General features: G+C 35.2%; 1 protein-coding gene and 1 long non-coding RNA gene across 26 annotated transcripts in view; one reads left to right on the forward strand and one right to left on the reverse strand.

Annotated features, from left to right (window-relative positions):
* Positions 1–12,303, reverse strand: part of Camkii (Calcium/calmodulin-dependent protein kinase II) — a 114,544-nt gene that overhangs the window by 58,143 nt on the left and 44,098 nt on the right. For all 25 annotated transcript variants that reach the window (XM_064128696.1, XM_064128694.1, XM_064128693.1 and 22 more), the window contains one exon: positions 4,379–4,438. In XM_064128696.1, coding sequence (XP_063984766.1) covers positions 4,379–4,438 — 60 coding nt within the window. The remainder of the gene's footprint in view (positions 1–4,378; positions 4,439–12,303) is intronic.
* LOC135166477 (uncharacterized) lies at positions 5,373–9,019 on the forward strand. Its single transcript, XR_010299693.1, has 3 exons — positions 5,373–8,389; positions 8,493–8,617; positions 8,700–9,019. It is a non-coding gene; the product is annotated as an uncharacterized LOC135166477 (long non-coding RNA).

Below are 12,303 nucleotides of genomic sequence, written 5' to 3' on the forward strand. Positions count from 1 at the left end.
AAATTACTCTTACTTAAACGTCTATTCATTTATTAACCTGGCTTCCAATTAAAATCTAATAGTTTTTTGTAATAAATCAAAGTAACACTCATTCCCCAGGCCTTCGAGCACAACAATTCAAGGAATTCAAAACTCGTAGAATATTCCTGGACAAAAGGGATGACATTCTGTCTCCAACAACCCCATCGTCAACAGTAAGAACTCGAACAATATCTCCAACCAATTCATATCTCGATAGAACCGTAAAACTTCCTCGGAGAGGTCCTCCCGAATGTCAAAAATCCTTGTCTTCTCCGAACTTCTTCAAACTTGAAACAGATGACAAGTACTATCATCACCTGAGACGTAGAGCTGCAACCCGGTGACGTGGCTCATACTGCAGGGGGTTCAATTGAATGTTCCGGGATGAATAAAACAACCCAAGAAATATTACTCACTCTACATATTTCACCAGGAAAAGGAGGAACGTATATCGTCACCCAGTGCCGAGGAAAGAGTCAGTCTCATGAATTATGAATTGTGCAACTGAATCTTTAACCTGAAAGCTCAACCCACGTCACCGCTTAGCTTTTCCTTCTCGTGCAACATTTCACCAGAAATTTTCCACTCTCACTATTCCAGTTCGTGTGAAGGATTTACAAAATATACGATTAACTTGGGGGGGGGATGTGGGGTAAAATAAAAGAGGAGACTGGAAAAGTAGAATAAATGTGAACACAGAAATAATGCGAGGAGACTTATCTGAGACGGATTTTGGCGCAAGGATTTGTGGTTAAGGAAGAGCTTTTGAGAAATTATCTGCAATGAATTTTCAGGCTAAATAAATTGGCTGGTGCCAGTGGTTTATGTGGAGATGACCAACTTCTGAGAATTTCCACCCATAAAAGGGTTTTTCGGATCTCAAGTGGAAGCACGAGAATAAAAGAAATATCAATCTTATAAAGATTTATTCAATTCAACGGAAAATTAATTTTTAATACAGTTCGAAATGTAAACTTCAATAAAATGGAGGGATGGAATAGCGAGGACTTTTGAAAAAAAATCAAATGTTCAATTTTATCAGATGTTTTTTAATGTCAGCAAAAGCTGTGTGAAACTGTGAAATTTCTTTCGAACAATCAATCAAACTATTGAAATAAATTGAAGTTAAGCCAAAAGTCCTAAATATGTTTACATTTTTTCCCTCAGATAAAGGAATAAAATTGAAGCATGTCTTCTGTAATTATCAAAAATAATCAATTGATCAATCTGGAACTATTTCCTTTACAATTTCATTGTCACACAGTACGGAATAATTTTAACAAACGAAAGCATCGAATAGTGAAGAGAAACATTGGAAAAAAATAGTCGGAAAATGAAAATTTAGTGCATCGGAACCTCAGACAAATGTTTAATTTATTCAGTTATTTTTTAATGTTAGCAAAAGGGCGAAATGCCACTTCGATACTGCAAAGTACGAAACTCCGACATTTTTTTGCAGACATCGTGCGTAAAATTTAAATCTATAAAATTTAAATCGAAAAACAATCAATCAAGCTATTGAAATAAATTGAAGTAAACCCAAAACTCCTAAATATGTTTACATTTTTTTTTTCTCCAGATGAAGAAATAAGACTGAGGCATGTCTTCCGTAATAATAAAAAATGAGAACGCAAGTCACGCGAGCCCGTCGTCATCGTGCATAGGTACGTGACTAAAAACGCAAAAGTCAGCCCATTGTGAATAAGCAAAGAGGAAGTGGACGGAGGGAGACGTATGCAAGGGATGAGAAGCTGGATATCGACTGATGTTGTACATGTGAGTGTGTACAGGGGGTAAAGGTTGTCATGACAGACACAATTTTACGAGATCAAACTGGTAGATATCTCTCTAAGTGTGGACCCCTTGGAGTGAGGGGCAGGAGAGGGTGGAGGGCATGAGGTTGCCGGAAAAAAAGAGGGTGAGCTCGTGCTAGTGGGCAATTGTGCTCTGAAGGCGATGATCGAATTTCGAGGAACGTGTGTATTTCACCTTTTTCATGCAGCTGTCGATTCGAGAGAATCAATTGATGGCTGTTCAGGATGAATGCTTCGAGAATTTCTTGGATGATTCACGATACAGGAGTTGATGACTGATTGTATAATATTTTGTATACAGAATGAATTGATAGAGGGGTTATAGTGTGATGTCGATAAATTAAGATCAATCACCAGTGAAAGGTTGAAGCGAGAAAAATATCTATGGAATCTATTCTGCAATGTCTTCGTCTACTGCGCCACCTGGTGACAGCGTCCCTGAACTAACTTCCTAACCACCAATTTTAATATTGTTCAATAGTTTACAACGTGTTGACAGGTTTCTGTTTCTTAATTTGTGAATGTAAATGACACTCTTCGGTCATTTATAAAATCACAACAATGAGTCTATCATCGCAAATGACGAGTACTCCAATAAGACGCGGAATTATGAAAAGATTGGCTGAATGGAAAAAAAGGCTGTTCTTAGGATAATGAGATATTAAATGTGAAGGAGCAGATAATAACCTTCGCATTATGTTTCCATTTGTGTTTTGTGTTTGCCTAGTGCACCACCTGGCGACAGCGTCCCCGTACTAATTTCCTAACCACGAATTTTAATATTGTTCAATATTTTACAACGTGTTGACAGGTTTCTGTTTCTTAATTTGTGAATGTAAATGACACTCTTCGGTCATTTATAAAATCACAACAATGAGTCTATCATCCTAAATGACGAGTACTCCAATAAGACGTGGAATTATAAAAAGAATGGCTGAATGGAAAAAAAGGCTGTTCTTAAGATAATGAGATATTAAATAAGAAGGAACAGATAATGACCTTCGCATTATGTTTCGATTCGTGTTTCGAGGCCGTCAGACTTTCTACATCGATCCTCACTGAGGACCGAAGATTTTCATCCTCCATCCACGATCATACTGGATTATTATTTATCGATAATGCAATATCAACGTGGCACATCCCCATCCCTTACTATTCTCTGAAGGGTCGGGGGGAGAAGGAGGAGAAGGGTAGCATGAGTCAGGGGGATTGACGTAGTTCTCTTGCCCGACAACAGTAGTTAATCGGTTTATCATTTTTTTACTCTTTTTCATTTTATTCTGCCTCATTACTTTTAATGAGGATGATGCAATGAAATCCAGGGTAATCTCGGGGGTAACAAGTTTACGAAATCGATCCATCGTTATCGTGGGTTTTATTATTTTTGATAGAGTCAGGATTACGATTGGAATTTCAATTGCAGGATTCAAGAGTGATATAAAATACACGTTCGTGTAGAATAAAGGATAAAAATGAATTTTCGCTGGAAACGAATGATTTTGATATAGAGAACTACCTTTTTCAATAAAACCTCTGAGTATACGATTATTTTTTCACTTTTGCAGCTGTAAAATTCGGGAGTTTGTGGTGGAAAAAATACAAAAAAACTAAACGAAGTGTGTGAAATTGATTAATTTTTATGCTGATTTTTATTGGGCATTTGCTTTCAAAAAATTTATGGTGTGTTTTATTTCTTTGGGTGTTTTCCGCGAATGGCATAATTTTTTTGGCCAATTTTATGACTAAATCATTCTTCAATATATCATGTTCTGGAAATCACTATAACAATTTTTAATTTTTCGATTTTTCTTTCACCAAAGTCCTGAAAATTCCGGTTTCTTTAGGTTATTTAAATTTCTAACTTATTATGAATATTCAGTATAAAATCACTTTGAATGTTCAGTGAAATCAGAAATTTGATAATTTTTTTCACCGAAATACGCCCAGTAAGAATTTGATTGGGGAATAAAATAATAAAAAAGAAAAAATTGCTCTGAAATAAATGCGCATTTGGTGTAAATAATTTTTTCTTTCTCACCGTATTTGCAAATTCTTACAAACACTCGGATATGTAAATGGACGCCCTCCTCCAGCAGATGATGGCAATTAATTCCCCTCAAAACACTCGCAGATTATTAAAATCATCAAGTGGAACTTGTTCAACCAATAGAATTGCAAATAACCAAATCGATTCGATGACGTCTGCTAAGACCATTGACGAGGAGTTTAGCCGTTGAATTCATTGAAAACGTTTCAATTTGAATTTAACAGGGCATTTGATGAATTGGGGCCAATTATTCAGCATCTCACAGTACATAAAATCTGCATTGATACGCGGTAATGAATAAATGGCCGGATCGGTTTAAATTCAATTCGGCAGTCGATGGAGAGGGGGAGAGAGGAGATGGGGTAGGGGGGAACAAGTCGTTATCAATGATTGAAACATTCTGGTACGTGTCATTGGAGTAACGATTTACGCTGATTTCAACAATTTCGATTTTAATGAAGAATATTCAAATGTTGGAATTTAATTATTGACTCACCAATATTTGGATGCTGCAATTTTCTACATATCCGCGCTTCTCGCTCCAATTTCTGGAAATCTGAAACAATAATTTTACATCATCGATTAGATAAATATTATGCGCAGTGCAGAAATTTGTATTTTAAGCGATGGAAAATTGTATGATGCACTTAGAATATATTTTAAATCTCCAATTTTCACTTTCGCGAATTCGGTAAATTTTATTGGATTTTACCGCATTAAATACATTTTATTGAAGTAGAATTCAACGTCTGTTTGACGCGAGTATTGACATTCTTCGGGTACCCGGCGATTTTTAGTTATAAATAATTTATTAAAGAATAATAATAAAAATAATAATAACAATATTGGGCGGGAAAAATTTCCCTCAATTATCCATTAAATTCCAGGTCACTTTCCCTCATTCATTATTCGATAGTATAACAAATAAGTTTGGAATATTCCTTGGGGAATGGAACAAGTTGGCGAACAGTCGGCCATTTCCCCTGGCCTCGTTGATTTTCACCCCCGGTCATGCTGGTAACGCCCGATGAAAAATCAATCTGCTGCACGTGCCAGTTTTCCTCAACTCATCGTCAACTTTTTTTTTTTTCTCTGGAGTTAGTGGCGCCGGTTGAATACACGCTCGATTTGAATCAACTAATTGCATATCATTCAGGACATAGAGATGTACATGCATGTATTTAGACAATAAATCAATTATTTTATTCATGAACTGATAAAACGATTTATTTATTTCAAAGGGGAGTCGTTAATTATTAACGAATGGTAGGATATGATAGAATGAATCTTCGTTAGGAATTGACGAATGGTTCACTTGAATGGCTGAAGTCAAGTTAAATGAACTTTGTTAAAGAGTCTTGGTCGATTGGTGGCCGAACGTCGGGCGACTGTTGGCCTACCATCGGCCGACTGTTGGCGATGTTTCGCTCCGGACCAGGGGAATAATCAGTATGACAGACTTTTGAGATATCGCTAGTCTCGATATTTGTCATTTCTCTAACAGAATCGTCAGTGAAAAATTATGATATTGATACGTAAAATTTCCTAATCAATTTCTTAATCGTCAAGTTATCAGCGAGTTTCGTAATACTTTTACGGAATATTTTTCTCCGCGTATTTGAGCTCGCGAAATCAGAAAGAAATGTCTTATTGATAAATATTTATGTCTCCATTCAGAAAAAAATCTCTCGATATAATTCGTTTCATCAGCCGAATTATCGAATTAAAAATTATTGTTCCCACACTGTTGCATAATAATTTTATAATCACTCCGTGATATATCACACTAAAATTTTTATTGGAGTGCAAAATCGATATTACGGGCTTTAAATTACGCCATCAACATAATTTAAACCGAAGTGTGAATACATAATTTCATAATATTCTCGGGTAAAATAAATCAATAGGATTCTGTGTATTGGGTGGTATAATTTACCACTTAGTGGGGACGCACGCGGGATATATTGTTTGATTATGATTAATATGAGGAAAATTATATTACTGATTCACGCAATATCAACGTTTGAGTGCACATTATCCAAGTTTCCGTAACTGTATTCTCTGATGAAAATTAATTCAGTGGAGCTAGTGGCGCAGAGAAATGACAGGGCATCAAAAATAATTGAATTAGGTAATTAGGAGACGCGAATAGTTCGTAGCTGAGACAGATTAGTGAGTAAAATTCCAGAATGACAGAGGGTGATTACCAGTATTGACTGAGACAAAAATTTGGTAAAACAGAAATTATTATTTTTGACTCAACCATTCGGTCTTTGTCAATAGTACCAACATAATATTTAATTGATGTAACGAAATATATCGACAATTTCCGAGAACCGTGTGATTAAACTTATGCTTTAATCGTTGAGCCTGAGGACTCCAAACATAAACCTCATGGTTCTATCAAATAGGGGTTGGAATCTACCGTATATTGGCTGCGATAGCTGGACATCATCTCAGCACAACCATAAAACACAAAACAATTTAACACCGAAATAAAAAAAAAAATATATATATATAAATATAAAAATAAAAAAATAAAAAATAAAAATATTTAAATATTTATATAAATATAAATATTTGTTGTAAAAAATATCAATTATATCTATCAATTGACCAAATTAGTGTGTGCTAATGTAGCTGTGCTATCTTAAAACGCCTCACCTGTCGCTCCGAACAACAAATCCGGACAACAACTAATCGACACTAGATTTCACCTAATTTTTTTTTAATCATTTCTTAGAGTTGTTCTCCCTTAAAAGAGAAAAAGTCTTTCTCTCTTGTCTCATTTCTCCGCTCCTTTGTGGCATCATTTCTTTGACCCAAGAATATCTCAAAGGAGCACAGAAATCGAATTTAGTAATGAAAATGTGCAGATAATTCTAAAAGGAAAAAATTCTTGTGCAAAAATTAGGTGACTTAATGCGATGACGATCGGGAAGGGAATATGGTTATTTATTCACGTATGGTTATGATAAATAATGACAATCGAGGTAATATGGCATCAAAGGATAATCACATTACCTCCCTTGTGTCTAAATTACTGGAATAATCCCATCATCCCAAGTAAGTTAACGCTGTTATTTTTAAAACTCTAGACTCTATTTATAAATTTTTATTTTTTTTTTTGAGTGAAACTTCTTTAAAGTTTCATTTTTTTTCTTGTCTCATGTTTACGACATGAGCACGCCCTTTCAAATTAAATCCCAACTGGCAACTCGAGTTTTTAAACTTCAAAAGATTGAATATGCGATTAAATTGTGTGGAATCATTAAAGTTGAGGATTCTGCGAGAATATCTGCATAGTTCAACAGGACTGAATTCACCAGCGGAGATCGCCATCAATATTATTCTGTAATATACAAAGAGAAAGATCCACCCAAAATTGAGTATTTTCCCCTTAATTACTGAGGGAAATGTGGCTCACAAAAATCTTACGAAACTGTTACACAAATTTTATGGAGTTTTTTTGGTGTGTTCCATAATTTTTGTCGAAATTTTCTGTGAAAAATAAGCGCGAGGCACTTTCATAATCGATAAGTAACATTGGGTGACATGTCGTAGTTGTTTTAGCGCAATAACTCCGAATCTAAGAGAGATAGCAAAATTTTTGTAATAACATTTATTGTAGTGCTGAATTCCCTCCACAAAAAAGGTCCTAATGGAAATTTCGCTACGTTCCTTAGATTGCAAGATATTCACCAAAAACTAATCAGTAGTGAAAAGTCGTTTAGGTCGTTTAGCCACTTCGCTTCTGAGTAATTTCTGCTCGAATTTTATGGAACTTTTTTCTATCATCAGTTATGATTCTGTGTATCGAAAGTTCTCACCAGTCCCCCCACAAAAATTATGGTGCTTATATGAAAAATGAGGCGCAAAGTGCTGATCAGGAAAAAATTCCGCTGCTGGCGCAAGAAATTTCATGAGCTTGAACCTGAATTTTTGGCGAAATTCTGTAAAATTCGGCCGAAATTCCCCCTTAACAAAATTATGATCTCTGATGATCTCTTCACACCCGAGAGATTGTCATAGTTTCCAGTACCCGTACTAGAATTTTTCCAGGAAATTTCTGTATCTAGTATTTAAAAATACTCATCAACATCAGAGCGTATAATCTAATAACCCCCATCCATCAGAATGGTTTCTTAAGAAGCCCTAAAGTGAGAGTTTGTGGAAATATAACTCCATGAAGTGGCACATGATGTCTATGTACCCGATGTTTCATCTTCAGGCATAAAACTGGCACATTAAACTCATCACCACGTGTTGCAAATATCCCAGCGAAGCTAATAAAACCCGATACCCATTAATTCAAACAATTTACCTATAATTTTCGCAATTCCCACAATTTTCCCTCGAGCCATTGCAATACACTTCCACATTCTCATGAATTTTGAACATTCATCTTCAACATTCACGAGACTTGAGGAGTTAACAATTCCTATTGCAAAAAATTTCGATAAAAAAATTCGATGGCCACAAAGTTCTGTCCTGATGTTTGCACCAGGTAAACGAACATTTTGATGAATAAAAACTTGGTCACCTGAATAAATTTAGATTCGGTGGATCAATGTTTCAAAGTTTGAAATTTATTCGCTAAAATTTTTCAGGTCGATTACGAGGAGCAAGTCCAAAGTTCATTCCACTAGGCGGTACTGGGGTGATGTATACTGCAGAAATATATAAACGTCAGACACGAGTCGCCGAAGACCTCCAAAAGAGAACTGGGAGTAAGGTTAGTGCAACCTCTTTATGCTCCACATACGTTTCTTACGCCTTTTTTTTTCATCTTGACATTCCAATTTGCTTCTTTGTAGTTGGAGAGCATGCACTTCCTCATTGTGTTGTCTGATGTCTGAGACATATCAAGGGACAGGAGTGATTCGATTTACTGAATTCATTTCCAGAAATGGAAATTCCAAAGCTGTTTTTGACTGTGAAAAATCTTGTATTTCTTCGATTTGTCCATTTTGTAATTTTCCAATGTTCAGTGGAAGTTGACTAGAACAATATGAAATGTAAAAAAATGTCTTGATAGTCTTGGCTGCTCTGAATGTCATTTTGCTTTTTGTAATTGAGATGAATAAGGTGAAGTAAGAAGTTGGCAGATAAAAATCTAATTTTTTTCTGAGTTCGATATCATTGTGTACCGTCTCATAATACTCCTCCTCTTTTATGTCTCATTAATGGAATATATACCGTCAATTTATTTAAAATATCTGGAACAGTAAGCAGCACCTCGTGTTTCAGTTTAAAACTACGAAATATTTTCATCTGAATACAACAATTAATTATTAATGCACTGAATAGGCCTGACCGGCGCCATAATCTGTGTAGAGAATTCTTTCTCCGTTGAAGATCCTTCAAAAATCGTCAGAAGAATCACAGAGATCTTCGGAGGATCTCCCTGGTAATCCCAGAAAATCCTTCAGAAGAGGGTTTTTCGAGACTATTTTTTTTTCAAAGTAAAATTCAGAAAATTTTCCAAAAAAAAAATATTGTTTTTTGAAGATCATCCGAAGAACCATTCGATGATTCTCTTGACACATTCGAAAGATTTCTTGACAAACAATAATTATTCAACGTCGGTTAATAGTTAACGACTCATGGTAACAGATAACGAGTCACGTCTGATGGAACCGAACTGTTCTATCACTTATTGGCGCTTAAACTCATTCATTTTGAAGAATGGCTCGATCACCAAATTTAACGAATAAAAAAAATTACAAAACGGATCTATAAACCTTCCCCTGAAATTGATGAAAAATTTTCAATTTCGTGTACCAAAAAATAAATATTCACTCAATTTTCCCCTTTACTATCTACTATTCTATTACTTATTGGCACTTACATCCACTGATTATGACTAATTACTCTATGCACAAATTTTTCGAGTTTAAAAAATGAAAAACCGAATTCTGTAAACATTTCACTGAAAATCATTAAAAATATTCAATGTCGTATACGAAAAAATAAATCTCTACTCGTGTTTTCCCTTTACAAATGTAAATGTGGAATGGGAGATGAGCTTTTTATTTCAGACAACAATCGTTAACGAGGTTCATTGAACTTGAGGTCTGGGGTAGGGGTATGAGCATCCTCACGAGACACTCGAAAAAGGCACTATATGAAATAAGGTATCATCAGGTCACGCGAACTGGTGGTCCCGCACGCTGTTATTTTGGTTCGTCAATGGCCGCAGAGATCCTCAAAAAAGATTATGTATTCAAACAAGCGTCTCAACGCCACGCAGAGGCCGCGAGGCTAATGTTATTTTTGGATTGAGAATCTCGGGTTCCACAATCGAGCTTAATATTTCTATCCACTATCCTCTGTAATGATTTTCTCTCTCTCTCTCTCTCTCTCTTAGACCTAAATAAATACCCTTAAGTTAATGGCAATCGAAAGTGATCAGATTGTCTCAAAATCCGGCGACAACCCTTCCAATGCCCTTACTTTATCACCTACTAAACAATAACACTAATTAAAGGATTCATTAACAGTTATCAAAATTAGAATGAAAATAGCAAAAAATGAAAGAGAAAAAATTAATTACTCTTGGATTGCATACTATAGTGATGAACAAACCAACAAATTAGTAATAGTTTACCGCCCTTTTATTTTACACATCAGGACTTTCTATCATGTTAAACTCAATGTTTATCGTATTTTGTTGAATTGAATAAGATTCTGCTTTTAGTGGAGTATCAATATTTTTATTATTGTCCCTCACCAATTTTAGATACGGTATAAGTATTATTTTTCCACTTTCGTTGATCATGTTGTAGATCTTTAAAAAATCTACAGAAAATATTAAACTTTACATTTCAAACTGTTTATCAAAAATTACTTTACAGTTGGATTGAACAGGTCTTTATACGATTTGTATTTCTTTTATTCTCGTGTTTCCACTGGAGATTGAGAAACATTTTTATGGGTGAAAATTTTGAGAAGTTTAGGGTATGATGTGTATGCTGTTTTCTTGGATCTGAACAGAGGTGCATGAGTGGGACAATTGTTAATGTGAGTCATGAGGTCCAGGGTGTTGTGACCCTTTAGTCTTTTTATATAAATAAAACAATATAAAAATATAAAATAAAATAAAACATAATAAAATAACATTCACGCGTTTGAATCATTATAACTGTTCCATTTCTAATAGAAAAATTATTGGAAGGTCTTTAGAAGTAAATTTTGATATTTGATTTTGAGTCCTGTCAACGCTATATGAAGATCTGCAACAGCTGAGATTAGAATTATAGTCGAAAAAAATTAAATTATTGCATTCGAGTCAGATTAGCCCCTGGACTCGCACGACAATCGATTAAAATGAACCGATGGAATCTAACATTTGATCATGATTTGTTCTTCATCAAATATTCAAGATTTATATCAATAAAATATCATCAGTCTAGTACACGATAATATATTTTCCATAGTTTCTAAAAAAAGTCATCCGGAATAACTATTTTCCGTTAAATTTCAACAAAACCACCCCTTGTCCCAGAAATAAATTGACCCAACAAACTTCTAGAGAAGAATAATCTCAAAATAGTACACAGGTTTTTTTGTGGTTCCGGTGTGTACTGACGCTTCCAATTGAAGAATATCCGACAAAGGACGAGGTTCAGTGTGTACACAAGTCCGGGAATGAAGCGCCTCGCAATCGTAAACGACATAAACCAACAATAGTTTTCGGTTAAAAAAGGGGGAAGAAGAGGGAAGAAATAGAGATAAATTTCTTTCGAAAGGAAAGAAGCGACAAATGAGAGACGAAAAAAAAGTCTAGCCGAGGAAGATGTGTGAGGAACTACCTAACAAGTGACCCTTGTTTGTCCTAAACTCGTTACTGGACGATGTCATCTCACAGTTTGTCACGTTATTTCACTCAACCAGTCTTACGACTTATTACACCTCGGCATTGAGCCTTGATCCTGAACGTAAACTTGCTAAGTCGATAAAAATAAGCACAAGACAAGTTTTCTTCGTGTATGCTACGAGTTATGAAGACACTATGAAATTACATACCCGGTTGTTATCAACTATGTTGACATTATGCTGGCATTTCCGGGGTTATGGCCGATAGATGGATGGAATGAATGGCCGGATGCGTTGGTACAAGGATTTTAAGTGAAAAGGATTGGGACTAACAATTTTACTAGATAAAAAATTCACGATTTTTTTTTACCGAGTGAACCCTTACAACTAGAAAATTTTCCAGTTACTTTGATGGATATCCAACTATTGGAGATTATGGAGAGTGCTTGGTATGTGTGGACGACAATTAACCGTCTGTTCATGGCTGTGTTTAGTCCATCTGAGTATTTTATGGTTTTTCTCAGAACAGAACCAAAATGTTTAGAATAGTTTTAATAAACAGAACCAGAAAAGGAAAAGAAAGAAATTAATGAACAAGGGCCT

This window comes from Diachasmimorpha longicaudata, chromosome 10, assembly GCF_034640455.1.
Source record: "Diachasmimorpha longicaudata isolate KC_UGA_2023 chromosome 10, iyDiaLong2, whole genome shotgun sequence".
Classification (NCBI taxonomy): Eukaryota; Metazoa; Arthropoda; class Insecta; order Hymenoptera; family Braconidae; genus Diachasmimorpha; species Diachasmimorpha longicaudata.